At 39.3% G+C, this 19,123-nt stretch overlaps 1 protein-coding gene across 2 annotated transcripts in view; it reads right to left on the reverse strand.

Annotated features, from left to right (window-relative positions):
• The window catches only part of APOO (apolipoprotein O), a 28,212-nt gene extending 13,202 nt beyond the window's left edge, over positions 1-15,010 (reverse strand). Inside the window, exons 1-6 of one of the 2 annotated variants that reach the window (XM_059839906.1) lie at positions 14,886-15,010; positions 10,937-11,044; positions 8,539-8,658; positions 5,877-5,931; positions 4,723-4,818; positions 2,735-2,826 (exon numbers count right to left, since the gene is read on the reverse strand). In XM_059839906.1, the coding sequence (XP_059695889.1) occupies positions 2,735-2,826; positions 4,723-4,818; positions 5,877-5,931; positions 8,539-8,658; positions 10,937-11,044; positions 14,886-14,894 (480 nt within the window). In that variant the 5' untranslated portion in view covers positions 14,895-15,010. Of the gene's footprint in view, positions 1-2,734; positions 2,827-4,722; positions 4,819-5,876; positions 5,932-8,538; positions 8,659-10,936; positions 11,045-12,818; positions 12,841-14,885 lie in introns of those variants that run through there. The other variant, XM_059839907.1, reaches the window with a different exon arrangement.
• Between the last annotated feature and the right edge of the window lie 4,113 nt (positions 15,011-19,123).

Here is a 19,123-nt window from a genome sequence, read left to right on the forward strand (position 1 = left end):
AATTCTTTATATACTGAAATTACAAACTGAGAATGCACTGGTTTTCCTACATTTACAAAATGCCATTTCACTAGCATTCAGCAGCAAACATGGATGAAGTGACCCCAGGTCCTGCTTTCCAGCTTACAATTTCTGGAGCTGGAATGTCCTGCTCTCAGCTTTGCCAGCACAGCTGTTTATGCCTTATAGATGAACCCAGCAAGGGACAAGGTACAGGTTCAAAAGACACAGAAATAATGTGGTTTGCTCTCAAAGAAACAAAACTCTATTGGGAAGCTTTTCTTTTTTTCAAGAAGAATGAAAACATAATACACAATACTTTAGTAAAATTGAAAGGTTCTAATAACAAAGGACAAAATTTAATTCCAATGATAGAGTTCTTTAAATAACTGCATAATGGGAAGTTCTTTCCAGCTGGAATATAACCCACAGTAAATACAAAGTATTTTGAGTATATTATGATTAGCTGGAAAGCAGTACCATTTCAAAACACTAAGCAGGGTTCCACCAGAATAAAATAAGCTTTAGTATTAAATCCAGTTCCCTACCACATATACAGTCTGACCTTTTGTTCTAAGTTATTAAAAGTATAGTAATACTGGCAGTGAGGAAATAAATCCCTTAGAAATTTGTGATTTATTAGAACTTGTGATCTATTATTTATTAGATTATTTCCTAAAGCAGGGGAAAAATAATAGTCTATGAATTTCTTCCATCTCCAATTAGATGATTAGTGTCTGAAAACTCCCTGTTACCAATGATGAACTCTGTGGCTACAACTTCACTTAGGAATTCATACATCTTAATTAAATAAAAATTTTTACCTAAGATGAATTAAGGGTTGGGCCTCAATCATGAATACATTTTGCTGTGTTTAATTCCAACTCTCCACTGGAAAGTCTTAAATAAAACTGGGACAGAAACAAACCCCCCACAAATTAAAAAACAGAAACAACACAATACCCAGTGAAGGGAATTATACAACTGTAAAAGAAAAAGCAGTGATAAAGTACTTAAGTGTGGAAGAAAAATAAAAATAACATAATATAAAAATAATTTAAATTTATGTTACAGAATATTTTCTATATTGTTTCACTAACCTGGCAAGTGAGCTTTGTACTGCAGGCATTCATTTCTAGGTTTACAGGCATTTTTTTAAAGGCGTATGAAACATTTAAAAATAATTAATAGAGAGGAAAGTGTTTCCAATTTCAGATTAAAGCCTAAAAATTATGGATGGTAAGATATGATATGCTTAAAACTTTGCTTTTTTAAGAAAAGAAAGCACAAGATAGATTAGAGGAACCAAAACAGTATCTAGGATATTACTCTCCCCACAGAAGTTTCCAAATTCATGCGTCTACTGTCCTGACCAAGTCAACAAAGCTAAACCAATTCCAATCTCCTATCAGATTTTCCATTACAGTCAAACTAAGAACTGTGAATTAATCAAAGAGCAACCATGCACTTCAAAGTTCTCATAAAATAAACTAAGTATTGTGAAGCTGTTAGCACCAAATCCATACTTAAGCCTGAACTGAGCTTCTTTAAAAACAGTAACATCAGTTTGAACAGCGTTCAATCACTTCCCACTTCACTGTTCAGAAGGCAAGTAGAATTTTAATACACAGTTTCCAACAGAAATGTCTAAGCTTCTTAAATTTTGATGAGTCTTTTACCTGCCACTTGCATAATTTTCACTCTCTGAGAATAAGCCAAGAGAATTATCTGTATTTAGAGGATCTGAATCCTGGAAGCAGTAAAAAAAGATTCCATCAAAGATCAGAGTACCACCATGCTGGCAGAGTTCAAACTCAGCAATTTTGACTCTCCCTAAGTCAATGACCTTTCAGTTTTTAAAGAACCTGATATGTTCTTGAGAATATGATATTACCATTCTGATATCTCGGGGTTATTCACAAGTGGCCAGTAACTAGATAGCAAATTTACCAAAGGCTGAAATAGAAAGAATTTCTGAAAGATACAAGTATGTGCACTGGGAGTGGTTAAAAGCTGGATAAGAAACACAGTGTGGTGGAGAACTAAGGAATCTGCCAGTACTAAGTGGGGACAGCAAGGTACATGATCTAACATCAGTAAGGGCTGTAAGCAATTCTGTGGTCTCTTCAGTTCTTTCTCTCACAGGAAACTCATTTCAGCAACTACAAGTTAACATGTTTCTTGTGTGTCTGAAACAACAAATCCATAAATAGGGAAGGCATCCAGTAAGTTTGCAGAATTCTTACCCTGTTCCAGAATGTGCACGCTATATTTCTTAAAGCCCCAATGAAAAAAAAAGCAGAAAATGTCAATGACATTTATCTCAAAATGTAATGATTTGTCTATAGAAACTCCTTTTTTTTCTTTCAAACACAGTTTTCATTTGCTCACAAGATATTTCATGTTTCTTTAGTACTGTAAGTAAACACACAAACTGTACTCACTTAGCATATTTATGTTAATTTAGTGTTACATGAGGTTAGAGAATTTGCAAGGAAATTACATTCCTCTAACAGAAGACACTACTGCAAAGGTTAGAAAAAAAAAAAAAAACACATAAAGGAACATGTCTGATTATCTTTCAGCCCAGACTGCATCTACTTTGACAAAATAACAGTAATTTTGTTAATTGCCACTGACATGGCTTTTAAACATGGATGACCAGTTAATCTGAAGCTAGGAGGCAACAATCAAAGTGAGAGACACTTCAGCAAAGAAAGGAATCATCACTGACCTTTGCAATAGCAACTGCTTGCTGAGGGTAATACATGGACGTACCCATACCCATGAGAGCTGCAGGATACACCAACTTCTTTATTTTTGAGCCTGTTTTGTGACAAAAAAATCAAAACCCACAAACCATTGTTAGAATATATGTTAGCCAAGTCAGCTGAATGCCCCTATTTTATTCATAAACAATCTTCTTAAATACATTTTAGTGTATTTTCTCTTCCATCCTACCAGTTCCTTAAGAAACATAATTACGCTGATCAGCAGGGGCCCCCCTAGTAGTCTGCTAAACTTTGAAAACTTCACTAATATCATATCTTAGATTGGTTGTGCACATAAAATCCTTTGGGCATAAACTGCTGACCAAGTCTGGGACTAGGACTGGACACATCTAGGCTCCTCTGAGCAGGAGTCTAGAAAGAAAGTCTCTGAATCCTGTCTGACTCTGTCCTCTGTGCAGAAACTGATCAAGTGTACCTTGCCATGCAATCCTTTCAAACCATTGCTTTGTATCAATAAACACATTGCTGCTGGTCTCTTACAAGTGAAGTGTATCACTCCATCTGCAACACAAGTTAAAACTAATTATCTCTAATGGCATTTTAAACCAAGCTGGATGACTGCACAATATTCACATGATTAAACTTTGAATACCATATTTTCTACTCAGTGAGCAGCTGTGCATATTCAAATGTTATGATTAGACCTCGAGTATTCTATCTGTACCTTCCAAGAGGGCAATTTCTCCATAAAGACCAAGGGAAGGAAGAACAAAATGGAGGACTTTCAGCAGCATCAAAATTAAGGGGCACTTCCTTCTATGGTTTGAATACTTTCTGGAAATAACAGTCATATTTAAAACTATTACCAGAAAAAACCCAAGTTTTAAAATTATGCCTCCCATCCTAAAAGATTCACAAATTTAACATTTTTAGTATGAGGTATTTTCATTTTCATTAAACTTAGGATCTTCTAATCTTTCAATTCCAGTCCCAAGACTGCACTCCCCCCTCTCCCCTCACTTTGCTAGAGTCATAAATGATGGAAGCTGGTCTCATTCATCATGACACTACTTGAGACGAAGGAATATAAAGAAAAAGAACTTCAAAGAGGGAAATTACCTTGATTTCATTAGAAAAAAATACACAAGAAAAAAAAGTAAAGTAGTGCTTTCACCAGCTTCGCTGGAAAATTAAATAGTTTGAGGTGCACTTCTAATTTCTACACAGCCAAGCACACCCTTCCAGTTCAACACATTCAGGCCCCACAAAGGTTTATTTTTGTCCAAATCATGTCCTCACTGGCATTTAAATTCTACAGCTTTAAAATTCTGTTACCTACATTTCACTGCATTAAAAATATCTTAACATAAGCACAAAATATTTCTTCACACTTCACATTTCTTAGACTAATGCCTCTATTTATGAAGGCATGAGCATTTTTTCAGTAAGTGTGATGAAATTACCTGTATCATTTTTCTGTAGTGCAAAATGTGCAGGTATTTACAGTACACCCAGAGTTAGTTCCCCAATCTATTTGCTGAATCACCATCTGCAGCATCTCTGCACGTCAACACACAATACTTTGAAAAAACTTGGACACATACCATAGTTCAGGAACATCTGCATTTTACCATAACTCATTCCACAGTTGTTTTCTACAATAACAGATGTGATGAAGAACTTCAATAATTAAAAATATTTTTAGGCTAAAAGGTACCAAACTAGTCCTTTGCCATTTTTATTATACTAAAATACTACTGGGGAAAATGGAAGACTAGATTTTAGTAACAAATACAGCAATGATAAAACAATAATTGTTGGTTATTAAACATCTTTTCCATGAAGTTTCTTTATAGGGAACAGGGCAGAAACATGCTTGTAACAGTTAATTCAGATCTCCTTGTCACAACTAAAAATTAGTCCCTAAAACCCACAAAAAAATTACTTATCCAAAATCATAAAATAACCAGTTCAAATGGTTCCCACTTACCTCTAGCAAGAAACAACCCAATAATTCCAGCAAAACTTATCACACCAAGCCTTGGATAAAATCCAGCAGGCGGTTTTTGGAGAAATTCATAACCCTCTGAAAAGAAGCCAGAACAAAGTGCTTTAATGTAATGTGAAAGTGTTTTTTTGATAAGGAATCATCAATACACGCTGGCAATTGTTACAAAACACAAAGAGTTATCAAAACACATTTAACTATCATGTGCATTTTAGATATGCTGGCAAAAAATTCAAAGCCTTTGAGTTCTTCTCTAGTGACACATGAATGAAACTGAATATTGTATTGTATTCACCAATTTTCAAAGGAGCTTTGCCTTTGCTCCTGGGCCATCTGTTTTGTTTTGCTCTTTGCACCTCAATCCTATCTCTTTCAAATTAGTGATAAAAATCTTTGCAAAATGGAATTTCACAGTTACATGTTAACAATAACTAATTTCAGTAAAATACTGTACAAAAACCAAACCAGAGAACAATGGAAAGACACAGCGAAAACAAAGTGCATTCTAAGATGGGAGTCTGGTGGGGGAATGGAAAACTATGGCAAATCTTCCATGCTAACGAGTTCAGAAGACTGAAACTGCTAAGTTTCAAAAAAGAGGTGCAGTATCTGAAATGAGCTCTACATAGAATCCATGCTCAGTCCTGGAAAGCCCAGGTATGAAAGGATGCTCCCAAAACCAAAAACAAACTAAAATTCTTTTGGATTAATTCAAAATTTTTAGGAGATCCATGGAAGCAAACCAAAATGAAAAGGCTAAACATTACAAACAAAAGACCTAATGCTTGCAACAAATAATGAACTCTACAGGAGGTTTCAGCTACTAAGCTGGGTCAAGCAAATACTGCTGGCTGGGAATAAATTGTGAGGGGTTTTCCCCTTCTCTTCCTGCATAACTAATTTTTAGTGACATTGATAAATATAAATACGGGGGTCTCAGATTTTAATTGTTTGGAAATGTAGTGTCTTAAGTGACCCACAAAGGAAATTCAAACAGATACACAGTGGAAATAAATTAGTCTTAAATGCATTAGAAATTATACATACAAAGATGCTTAATGGAATTCCCTGTAAACTGAAGATATAGTACCGTCCTGCATTTGAAATTGCTAATTAAGAAAACTAAGCTGATTTACCTCTACCATGCTCAACAGCTTTTTCTAACTTGGGCATAGCTTTGGCATAAAGATCCTAAAAAAAAAGAGAACAAGGGTAAATAGATACCAAGTAAAATATTAACTACAGACTGTAACTGAGCTGACAAAGAAAGAAGAAAAAACAACAAGAAAGAAAAAAGTGATGTCCCTAAAATACCTTACTTTTATTCCCACTTCCACCCTTCACTTGTAGGGCTGTGCTTGCTCCATGTTACATTTAGCATAACTTACAGATTTTTCTAAAAGGACTCTTTGGACAGAGATAAAAGATAATACTTCAGAACACAGACATCAATCTCAGTATTTTATTGAGATCAGGCAGCTGAAACTCAGAATTGTCTTGGGTTTCTCAGTGTATGCAGGTATTGCAAAAATACTTGAGGTGATGCAAAGAAAAGAATAAATAAATTCCTTCCTCACACTCAAAGGTGTATGTGACTCATTCTGCAAGGTGATTCTACTTTCCAGGAGACTTAAACTAACAAGACTGCATTTGGAGGTGACTTGGAAAAAAAGATGTTCATAGATGTCCACAGCAAATCAAAGACACTGCATCAACCCCACAGACCAGTTCTACACTTTTTTTCAGATTGAGAATATTCAGGAAATAAAAGAATGCACACTGCCTTTTATCCAAATAGAAAAAAAAAAATCTCAATAAGAAGAACACTGCTAATTGTTATTTACACTAATAATGCTTCAGAGGAACAGTGTAAGGCTGTATATAAATTAGAGTACAAATTCATAAACATATATGCCCAAAGCTAAAGCAGAGAATAGTCTTGCAATTCCACCGGAGCTGCACCAGTGCAGAAGTGAAAGCATTTGTTTAGGATATTGTATGGGGATATCTTTAGAACTTTCATCTCCTCACTGGCAAGCGTGATGTAAAAAAACCCACCCAGCATGAAAATGAAAAAGAGTTAGCACGTGACACACAACATAACTTCAAATGGATGCTGGTCTTATTTAAAAGCCAATTTAAGAAGAACATGCTCTAATGATCCCAAAGTCTGATCTTCTGTCATAACTGAAATATAACTGGCTCATTTCTACATCTGAGGTTTGAGCTGCATTTCCACTACAGTTAAGTAATTTTGGAAAAGTAAAATGGATACACAAACATAACCAATTTCATTCTGATTATCCTGGGTCATCTGTTTGATTTTAAAGACATACCTAAATACTATTTTCTTCAACATAGCAGGGATGGGCAGGGGGTGTAAACCAAAGCTACCTCTGACTACAGTTAAGCAATATTGCCCCAAACCCATAAAGTTTACATGCCCACTTCATAAAATGAGTCAGTAAACCACTGCCAGGAAATGGCTTCTTGTGTGTGAGCAGAAGAGCACATCTTATGTCAACAATCACCACACAGACAAAAAAAAATAAAACCAACAGGATGACAACAGGTCAGCAAGACATCAAGCAAGGTTAAAGGCTAATTTCCTCTCCAATTTCACTCCCCAGTTAGGGTTACCACAGGCAACCAAGCAAAACCCATGTGTTCAGGAGACAGAGCTCTGACTATCCTGCGGAAAACCCCTTCCCCTGCCAAGCTGCAGCCAGTGCTCCTGCTGGGGGCACTTGAAACACCAGACTGAGTAACCCTGAAAAACTGTTTCAGTCCTGTTAAAGGCAGCACCTCACAGAACTTCGAGGCAGAAAGGACATCCCAATCTGAATCTGAACCACTTTGGCTTCCAGTGGAGAGCTGAGCACACAGCTGGCAGCTCAAGGGGATTCACAACAGGCAGAGGGCAAAGCACAGAATCACCTACACCTGCCAAGAGTCAGCCACAGGGCAAGGATTCCCCCACTTCAAAACAAGCCTCGACATTTCCTGGGCAGGAAAGAGCAAGAAAGCTCTCCTGGGGCTTTGCAGTCTAACACCAACAATTTAGGCCTTGATTACAAAAATCTTGGTTTTCCTCTCCACTACAGAGCCTATTTTTGTATTTAATGACTATTTACTTTAAACATACTACCTGATAAAATATATATGAGAAAGTTTTGGGGCAAGGTCTGGGGATTAGGTTTACCAGTACTTAGCGGCCTGGGATTGTCTCTCTTCCAGAGAGCTGCATTCCTTCCCTCAACATTCCAGTTCAGCAAATACTGATTTATTTTTTGCTAAGTTGTGTTTTGTCACAGTTGCAGCGAGGGCAACTTGGTTTTGCTGCTTCAAAACACACTGCTTGATAATTTAAGGCCTCCTCGAGCATGAAAACTGCAAATACCACACTCCTATCTTCCTCAGCCACAGAACCAGTGCCAAAACCAGATATCCCTAGGTATATTTAAGCCTAAAGTTCACTTCAGAAAACAATTCTATGCCTTAGTAAATTTTAATTCTTTTGGAAGGAAAATCCCTAGACCCAGGGCTTACTTCAGCAAATTAGTATAAAGACACAACTGGTTTGTGTGAGAAGGGGGTAAACATTATGACCTGAACTGTGGAAAATTTTAAACAATGCAGAAAACTTTCAGTGATGTCACATTTTTGAAAAAATGCTGTTACAGCTATCAGCTTTTAGTCTGCTGCAACCTGTTAATTCCAACTCAGAAAAAACAAACCACAATCTCAGCTGGAACTTTACCCCTGAACCATCACCAGCTGCAATACAAACCACTATACCTGACACCAGGCTGTATATGGCTCCATAACCTGCCGCAAACGGGAAACCCCCTCTTCCAACTCCGTTTTGGGATTCTCCACATATTTAGTCTCACGAGCTGGGGAGGAGTACAGTGACAGCTGTGAATATTAGCAAACAAGATGTTAAAAACAAAGGTGTAATTGTGTAAGTAGGTCTTCAGGGCATGAACAGTCTAAGCAGAGAACACCTAACACTGTGCTTACTACATAAACAATGCATAATAAAAATTCACACAGCTCTGAGACAACCATTATGAGCAAAGTTTAATTATACAGCATATAATTATGATGAAGATGACTTCTAACTGCTATACAATTCATTCATAGCTGCTATATGATCCAAGTCACAAGTTATAAATTAATATTAAACTAGTTTAATAAGAACACACAACATAATTGTGAAAAATGTTTCCCACCTTAATCAGCACTTCTGGTTCCCAGTTAACATACTGAACGTACTAGAAATCACAATCAATCATTTTCTATATATGCACATGGCATCATTAAAGAGCCTAAGCAGCTTCTAACAAAGGTAACATTCAACACACATGTGCCTGTTTGTTACTGAGCAGGAAAATGGTACAGCATCCCAACCTTTGGTCATTAACCACATCAGCAACTGACAGCGTTAATGGCACCCTGGCACTGAGCAAAGAGGAACTGCAACAAGCAATGGGCACCCTCACATAATAAATGCTAAACCACCCTGTTTAGGGTTTAGAAGCACCACAACATTTACTACAATTACCTAAGCATATTTGAAACTGTATTCCATTAAAAAAACCCATGAGTTTGTACTGTTGAACAGCAAAGCTCAGAACAAAACCTATTAAAATTTCTAGCAGTTTATATACTACACAGATGTTCAGTATAAAGAGCTTATATTTTACACCATATTTATACTCCATACTCCATTTAGTAATTTATTATAATCTGATGATTACAAGTATTGCTGCATTAAAATGTAGCTAGCTCTCTTTTCATGATCAGCTGGAAAAGCTGTCTCTCTGTCATAATTAAAAAAGCTGCAAACATAACATAAAATTACAACAAATTTATCCAATAATTTGATAACTTGTGCAGCTAGATTTCCTATAATACTTCGAAAGATGAGGATTTTCAGCCTCACTTCCCTAGGAAACCTGGTCATCCCTGGCAATCACAGTCACAAGCTGAACTTTGATCCTGTTGGACAACCTAACAGCAATGCCTGGCACAAGGACAGAAGCCTCAGAGATAAGGAAATTCCCATATATTTTATGAAACTAGACAGCTGACACAGTGGAGATCCAAACTAGGAGCCTGTGAATGGCAAGAAAGGCAGCCAGAACTCCATGGCTTGCACATTCTGCTGTGCTGGAGCTGATGGCAAGCCCATTACTCAGCTGACATGAACTCCAGGCTGCTGTCTCACGGCTGACTCAGGCCAGCAGAGGCTGGGCCCAGGATGAGGCTCCCAGGAGCCCACTGCAACTGTGGCTCCTCTCACTCTGCACAAGGGAACTGCCAGCCACAACACCTAAGTGTGCAAAACACCAGTCTGGTTTAGTTCCAGCGCTTATGATACAACACTTTAGCTTGCATTGAAGTACTCAAAACTTTTAAACAACTGCATGCTCTCATGCCTATAAAGCTGGATTTAGTTATGAACTACTTATTTTTATTTTTTTAGTGTTGGAGACTTTTAAAAGCCTGTGTAACAATGCTGCTGAGTCTACAGTTTGACAAAGTATTTTAAGGCTCTACTTATAACCAAGACATTTGTAACATCTTGAAGGAATGAAAGCATAACAGGTATTACCACTGCTTATTGTATTTCTTGTTGATTAGGTGTGAATACTGTGAAGAAAGGAAAACTGATAAAATTCTGCAGGCTACTATGGTGGATTCAAAGTATTGCCAGACAAGAATTGTCATCATAAAAAAGAGACTATTTTTAGAAATAAAACATTCTGATTCACTGTTTTAGTGGAGAACATAAATTAATTTTTATTAGAATTTACCAACACTACTTACAGTAAAAAGTGGTATTATCTGAATAAAAAAGAAATAAAATATTCCTGTGGACTTGAAATATAACCATAAGTAAATCTACAAACATGAAAATGTAATTTCTGAATGAAGAATAACACACTTTAATGTAGGAAAAATATTTTACACACAAGCAAGCCTGTCCCTATCAAGTGAAGAACATCAAATGCCATGCCCAGGTAAAAGCAAAACTGTATAGACATCTCTGTTGAGGAAAACTGAGAAGCAAATTTAAAGGCATGAATACAAAAGGTGACAAGATGTACCTAAATGCTTTCATACAGCAAAACACAATGCTTTCAGAGTTATTCAGATAGAAGAGCACTAAGACTCTAACCACACTTACCTCCTCAATTTTCAGCAACTCCTTTTTGGAAGTCTTCTCCGAAGAAGCAGCATAAACCTGGATAGAGAGCAAGCTCAGGCTGACAGGGGTGGCCCCCAGCCGAATGACCTGGAAACATTACCAGAGGACAAGAACATCATTATGTGCAAACAAAACTGCAACGTGTCTGAACATATCCAGGTAGACAATGTTTACGTCCCTCTACATGGTAAAAAGGGATCTCAATAGATGCTTGGAAATTAGGAGAAAGGAGAGTCAGCAGAACACAATCTAATGCTCTCAGGCACTGATATGGTAACATCCAAATCACTCAGGTGGTAATTGGAAAAGCCTAAGGCTTAAGGAGGCAGTAGAAATAAACGCTAATCTCATCAGTTTTCATCTCACAAAAAAGATCTTGTTTTTTCTAGTTTAAAATAATTTTTGTATTAAATTTCTCAGTTTACATAGCAAGATTATATTCATATTTTAAACAATTTTGTGTATGCCCATAATACCTCCATTTTTATAGTTAGTACCAAGAAGCTCAGTGTTCTACTTAATATCTGCATAGATTAAGGAAAACAATGAGACCTACAGCTATAAATACCAGAACAAAATCAATTCTTTCTAAGAATTTTAGGAGTGTCTCCTACTTTCTGTAAGAAACATGAATTACTTGACTGTTTTTTGTATACTTGAAATTCAATCCAATCACGCAACACAACCATCATGAGTAAGGTGGATATAATTCTTCCAATATTCAGGACCTATGCTAAACTGAATTTCTTAATGGGAAAGTCTGCTCCAACTTAAAAAAACAGAAGGAAAAAAAAGATCTTAGCTACAGAGTAAATCAAGATACCCAGAGAGCATTTTCCAGCAAATGCACATCTTTGTTAACAGCAAAGTATAACTCCAGAAATGTCAGTTGAAATGAGAAAGCTTTCAATGTCTCGTGCTCCTGTTACTGCTCAGGAAAATGTGCAGAGTTACAGCAGCCTGTGTTTTGCTGGATCAGGTTACAGCACGAGTGGATCTAACACCAAACTGGAGGCCTCTGGCTCCTCTCCAGCACTGCTTCCCAGAAGTCCTGCTGCTCACCTTGCCCTAGCTTTGGTGGCCGGATGCTTCCACCGTGAGGCAATTCACCTCGCCAATTTGGCAAAAGATTTATCCTGCAAGAGAAGCGGAGAGCTTTGTGCGGGCTTAGCAAATGGAACCCTTCCATGAAACAGCCTGACAAGCACCACAGAACTGTGGGGACAGGGGATGAGAAAGGAGAAGGCAGCAAGGCCTCTTCCTTTCCACAAATAGTAGGGTCTGCGGCATTGACCTAGCTGCTTGTGACACTGAGGCCGTGGTCAAACCATCCCTCCTCCATGCTGTGATGGTGGTAACTGGCCCAGCCACGGCACAATTGCTCTTTCTGTCTGTTGCAGAACTGTTAGAAAATAGCTTTAAAATTATCCACATCAGCTTATTGTAGGCAGTCAAGCATTTGCAACTTAAATTTCTTCCACTGCCTTGCAAGTGGAATGTTTATTAAATGTAACCAATAGACTCCTCAAACTAAAAATTAGACTACACACTTGTCAAACTTCCCGAAAATGTTGGTTTAGGTGTAGAGAAACAGCACACAAGAACCAGGTCACAGGATTCTCTTCTGAAAGACATAACGGATCTCATCAAGGGTCAAAAGGTATGGAAAAACTTGCTTAAAATGGAAGTTTTTCCTTGTCTGAATTTATGGACTCGTTACTAAATCACTATAAATGAAACACCACAATGACTGGATCAGCTGTTTCACAGCCAAGGAAAGACAAGGATAATCTTTAACAGTGTTAGCCTAAACACTTTTCACATACTTCAGATAGCCAGGACAAAAACAAACGCTACTAACCATTAATAGCTGTAGAGTTTATTTCCTCAAGCTTTCCTTTTTTCACTGCAAAACTCTGTCACTGAAAAGGCAAAAATCTAAATCCATTTTCTTTCAGAAATATGTTTTCAAACAGCGCAAATAGTACTAAGTGTCACCAGTAGAAACTGTAAAACCAAATGTTATAGATATTTGAGATTTTTATACAAAGACACAAACAGCAGAGCACAAGACTGGAAGCACCTGGGTTTCACAAAACAGTATCAGTGATCACAGAACTACTCAGACTGAAATCTTAACTGTTTATATTATCAAGACACTGAAGTACATTTTCCATTGATTTTAATTTTTAACAAAATGAAACTAACCTCTGAAAGTGCAAGTTGAATCTCTTCTTAAATGTGCTGTTCAAGTCATACTGCAATGGTCTCCTACATCAGCTGCCTTATGGGACAGACAGAACTGCTGCTGAAACACTGCATATTTGCATACACAGAAGTATTTGGGAGTATGAAAGATGAACTGCTATACTTTTTGTTTCCAAAACTCCCTTTAGGATCTCATTTTTGAATTCCATACTAACCACGTATTACTAAACCAATTGCTTTAGTAAAATATTTTGACTGATTGAGCTGTGCCTTCAGCCTGCCAGGCTTACAGCCACTCAGTATCAGAAAAGCAAAGCCAAAATTCTTTTCCATTGGCAATGCTCTGCAGTTATTTTAAGCAAAAAAGATACATTTACTCCTCTCTAGCTAAGAATTCAATTTTATCTTTAGACACCAGATAGGAAAAGCTTGAGCATACTTTTGAGAAAGCTGATACTGGTCCTAAAGTATGAAAACACTTGATTTTTCACATCTTTTTTGATTCTTCCTTCTATTTCTCGACCCAAACTATAAAAACATAAAACCAAAATCCAAACTCTTGAACACTCCTGTCCCTGAAGCACAAATATCCTGGACAAAAAGCCACCTTCCCTTTGGCTCTTGCAGGCACAACACCAGGCTGGCCTGAAGCACCTAAATCCTCACTGGCTGTATAAAAGTACTAATATACTAATATACGTAGTGCCTAAATGCACAGGCCCACAGATAAACCCTCTAATGACAATTACGGAATTCTCAGTGATTCTGAGCACAGAATTCCAACATTAAAGCACAAAAGGAACAAGGAGTTTGTGACAAGAGCAGAGCAAGCAAGGGCTCAGCACATCAGTATCTCAGACTCACAGAATTGTCAGGGTTGGAAGGGACCTCTGGAGATCATCCAGTGCAACCCCCCTGCCAAGGCAGGGTCACCTGGAGCAGGTGACACAGGAACATGTCCAGGTAGGTGGGCTTTGGACGCCTCCAGAGAGACTCCACGACCTGGGCAGCTGCTCCAGTGCTCTGCCACGCTCAATGTAAAGAAGTTCTTCATCATGCTGAGATGGAACTTCTTGTGTTTCAATTATACAATAGTATTTAGTATACTCGGTATATTGGTATCTAGAGATATCAATATTTCACACGGAAAATGGTACCAAGGAAAATGAATACCAAGAACCGAGCATCACCAGGTTTTGGTGTTTTGTTTTTTAAAGCAAGCGGCCGTAACAGCAATCTGACTGGCACAGAGCTCGCTTTTAGCCTGATCTGGGGATCTGGGGCTGCCCTAATCACAGGCAAAGACCTTTGAGACAGAGAAAGCCGGACCGTGCTTTCCGCAGGTTTCACTGACAACCTTCACGCACTAAAAGGAAGACTTTTCAAGATCGAATTGACACTTTGAAGCGGCAACTGCGCGACCCCAAACTCTGCGGTAGCACACTGCAAAGAAGGAATGCGGTCTGCACGCACCCGTCCGCACTCTGCGGCAGCGCCGCTGCGCGCGGCTGCACCCCAGAAGCAATTCTAAGTCAGGAATGTGCCTCTTTCCGTGCAACACGGAGGGCACGCGGTTCTGAAGCGCTAAAAGGAGCGGTTAAGCAGCTGTAAGGAGAGTGGCACCAAGAGCCTGCGAAGAGTTAAGAGGCAGAACGGCGCGGGCGGCGCGGGGAACCCCGAGCGCTGCGGGCCCGGCCCGAGCGCGGGGACCCTTCCTCACCTTGAACATGGCGGCGCCGGGCGCGCGGCGACGGGGCGATGGCGTCACCGCGACGTGACGTCACGCGGGCGGTCCCGCCCCACTGCGGGCGCCGCCCGGGAAGCGGAGGGTTGGAGCGCTCCTTCGGGAAGGGCCCCTCAGGGCTCGTGTGGGACAAACGCGGTGCCGGAGTGCCGAAAGCGCTTACATGTTAGCCCTCAGCCCCGCGGCATGGCTCGGTGTGTTACCCTGCAGCCTTTATGAAGAAGGTTCGGCCGCTCCGAGATCACCGAATCAGTCACAGGGTCACGGAACCAGATAGGTTGGAAAAGACTTCTGAGGGCGTCGAATCCAACCTGTTACCGAACACCACCCTGTCAGCTAGACTGAGTGCTACATCCAGCCTTTCCTTAAACCCCCCCCCCCCCCCCCCAGGGACGGTGACTCCACCAGCAGTCCATTCCAATGTCTACTCGCCCTCTGTGTCAAGAAATTCTTCCTCATGTCCCACCCGACCCTTCCCTGGCACAGCTTAAGCCCGTGTCCTCTCGTCCTGTCGCAGGCTGCCCGGCAGAAGAGACCGAGCCCCAGCTGGCCGCACCCTCCTGCCAGGGAGCTGGAGAGAGCGATGAAGGCACCCCGAGCCCCCTCTCCACCCGGCTGGATGCCCCCGTCTCCCGCAGCTGCTCCTCACAGCTCTCGTGCCCCAGGCCCTTCACCAGCTCCACTCCTCCTGTCTTTGCCAGAATAACTTGGATGGCTGTGCTGGTTTTGCTTGGGGTAGAGTTAATTCTCTTCACAGCAGCTGGTAAGGGGCTGTGTGTTGGGTTAGTGCTGAACATAGGGTTGATAATACAGAGATGTTTTTGTTACTCGTGTGTTGAAGACAGAATATCCCTTTTGTCAGTTGGGGTTACCTGTCCCAGATGTATCTCCTCCCATGCACTCCCAGCCCCTCACCAGCGTGGCCTTAGGAAAAGCAGAAAAGGTCTTGGCTTTCTGCAAGCCCTGCTCAGCAATAGAAAAACATCTCTGTATTATCAACCCTGTGTTCAGCACTAATCCAATACACAGCCCCATACCAGTCACTGTGAAGAGAATTAACTCTACCAGCCAAAAGCAGCACATGGGGCTAGTGTATGGATAGCGTTCTGTGCCTTTCTATCTCCGATTTAAAAAAAATAAAAATCAATCACTCTTTCCTCAGTATTTTTACACTTTTCGTCTCCACATCCCCTGGGGCATCTCCCTGCTCACTTGAGTGAGTTGGACAGGTGCAAGTTTTTCTGCTCACATCTGCACCAAGGGAAGGTCTTGTGTACATCCCACAGTGACTGACTTGTAACTCAGTGGGAGATGAATATCAGAAATGAGGAGTGCTAAATTTCTGTCAGAAAATGACTTGGAACAGGCTGCCCAGGGAGGTGGTGGAGTCACCATCCCTGGAGATGTTCAAGAAACATAGTTTCTTGAAAAAAAGCTAATCTTGATTTTAGAATATGAATAGCACCCCATTAGTCCTAGAAAAAGTATTTAGAATTTCAATGCAAAAGGTGAATCACCTGAAGAATATGGTAGCAAACAGTTCATCAGGAACAGTACTGTGGAAAGACAGACAAGGTAGGCACCCTTGCACGATTTTCTTTGTGATGATAATTTTTGTTGTTCTCTCTTTAAATTCCTACATTTCTTTACTGCAGATTCTTTATAGACCTAACAGAAGCAGCTATAGCAGGAAGAAGTTTAACCACTGCATTGCAGAACTGGGCAATGCTCCTTAACAGGCAAATTAATGGAACAGCAGAAATACCATGAACAAATGGTACAAGATGAGCTCCAGTACCCACAGACAATACTGGTATTTTATTATGGATTTGGTTACAGAGATTTTAGCATGGAAAAGTTAAACCTAAAAGGTACCTAAATGACCAATCAGTGACGAACACTAATTGCCCTCTTTCTCCATTGCACCATGCTATGTACAATCAGTTACATTTACAGAATATAAGCCAGAGTGAGCATATGTTTATGGAAACTGATTTTGCAGCACTAGGTGGAGTTTTTGTGAGGGTGTGGAGTGATGGTGTAGTTTACAAACCACTTGCATTTCTTGATGCATTTTAATAATAATTCTCAAGGAGTTTGAGAAAGAAAATGTTCAAAGCTCAAAATTACAGGTGAGCCCACAAGAGGAGTGATGTGAATCCCTCAAGGTCATTAAGGGCACCTTGCCTTGCTTAGTTCTCAACCAAAGCTATGTCCCATGCCATGGGTAAGATCAACTGTTCCTCAATTTTTGCAGGGGACAGACATAAGGCTATTTCAAATACACTGTCTTTTTAAGTTTGGTACATGAACAGTAAAGAAAATTCCAATTCTTTCTGGACGTAAAATGGTGTAAATGTTACAAATATGTATTTTTGTCATCAATTTATATGTAGCAGCTATACAGCAATTATTAATATAATTATGTAACACAGATATAAATATCTAAAGAACAGATGGTTGTTTCAAAAAAACCTTAATTCAAATAATTTTATTAGCTCAGGCATCTTCATTTCATTAATGTGGATATTAATCTTTAAAACTACTGCTAGACTGATTAAAATAAATGGGAAAACCTTTGTAGAGAACAATACAAATATATTTGCTTTCATGTATGAGTATTCTTCTCTTATACTGGAGGAGGTTGTCCCTGCCAAATTTCCCTGGGACAAGGATAATATATGCCATAATGGATTATGCACAGTCCAAAACTCTGTTAGGCTTAAAAAGGAGCTCAGGTTTCTGCTGCTGAGGCCACAGAATAAAGAGGTTTGGCATGATTGACTCCTGGCTGTTTCTAATTTAAGAACCTCTAGTAAATTTCAGTTTGATTTTTCATGCCAGTATTTTTAGAAAATTGCCTTTTCTAAACACTTGTGAAAGACACATTTCCCTCAGAAAACTGCAGCTCAGAGAAGCTTGAAAATGTCACCATAGTTCATAAACTATGTAATCACAGGCAGAAATACAATTTAAGAAACTTGATCTCTAATCCAATGCCTTAGGCATTATGGTCTGAGCTTTCATAATGTTATATTAGATTGCTTGTTTACAGTTTATTTTTTGGTCAGGAAAATAAGATCAGTCTTTTACTACTAATACACTTACAGTTCTTTGCCATAGATGTATAATTGTAGGGAAAAATTGATTTGTTGCTCATTAATGTTAAAATATGAGTGTGTAACATCTGTCCATCAAATACCAATGAAGTTACCTACTCACACTGATTACTGGAAAACATTATAATTCTGAAAGCCTGGTTTATTTTGATGTTCTCCTTCATGATAAATCTTCTTGTATTTAAAAAAAAACAAACAACCCCAACACCCCCCATTTTTTCCACGCACCTTTTTTTATTAAAACAAATTATTTTAAAAAATACCATGACTTGTCACTACAGTTTTGCCAGCCTGTTCAGAATTGGGTTTTGATGTCTTTATAAAATAAACTGCTATTCCTCCTCTTAGAGCTTTTTGTTTGTGTTGCAAGTGGAAAGAATGCTGTTTGGCAGATCTCTCTTCAAGGTCATTGAAAACATGTAGTTAATAGGAAATAGACAACCACAAAGGCTCCAGTAAATTCAGCTTTAGCTGCTAAGCAGCTTCACCCAATGCTGTGCGCCTGGCGCTCGAAATGTCCACACAAGGCACAGGGGGAATGGCATGGCAGGCACACAGTTCTGCTGGGGGGGGTCTGCAAAGCAAGGATCAATTCCTCAGGTTCCTGTCACTTTTAGCACGTACTTGTTAGGCAGCTAACTGAACTGGCTTTTATTGGGTGCATGATGACACTTTTCACAATGCCTTTGTGAAGGGGGAGTAGTTTGCATGTCCGTAAGAATAACCCTTCATCCTTTCTACTTCATTCACTTCCGAAATAAAACCAAAAACAAACCGAAATTGAACAGTCCTTTGCATTTAATGATACCATCTTATTTAGAGTGAAACTTACCCTGTGCTTTTTCTTTTCATAGCTAAGGTGGGTCGGTTTTCGACGTTTGTCAAAGGGACTTTATTGGAAGCTACAGGTCTGCATTCACACATTCAGAAAGTAAATTGGGTGTTGAGAACAGACGCTATTGCAGAGCTATTTGTGCGTTCCCACTGACCTACCTTTAATTGCAGCAAAGGCTTTACTGCATTCACATCTGAGGTAAACCAGGACGAATTTCAGCACCTGTTTTCTCACCAGCTTTGTCACATTTTAACAGCATC

Source organism: Haemorhous mexicanus, chromosome 2, assembly GCF_027477595.1.
Source record: "Haemorhous mexicanus isolate bHaeMex1 chromosome 2, bHaeMex1.pri, whole genome shotgun sequence".
Classification (NCBI taxonomy): domain Eukaryota; kingdom Metazoa; phylum Chordata; class Aves; order Passeriformes; family Fringillidae; genus Haemorhous; species Haemorhous mexicanus.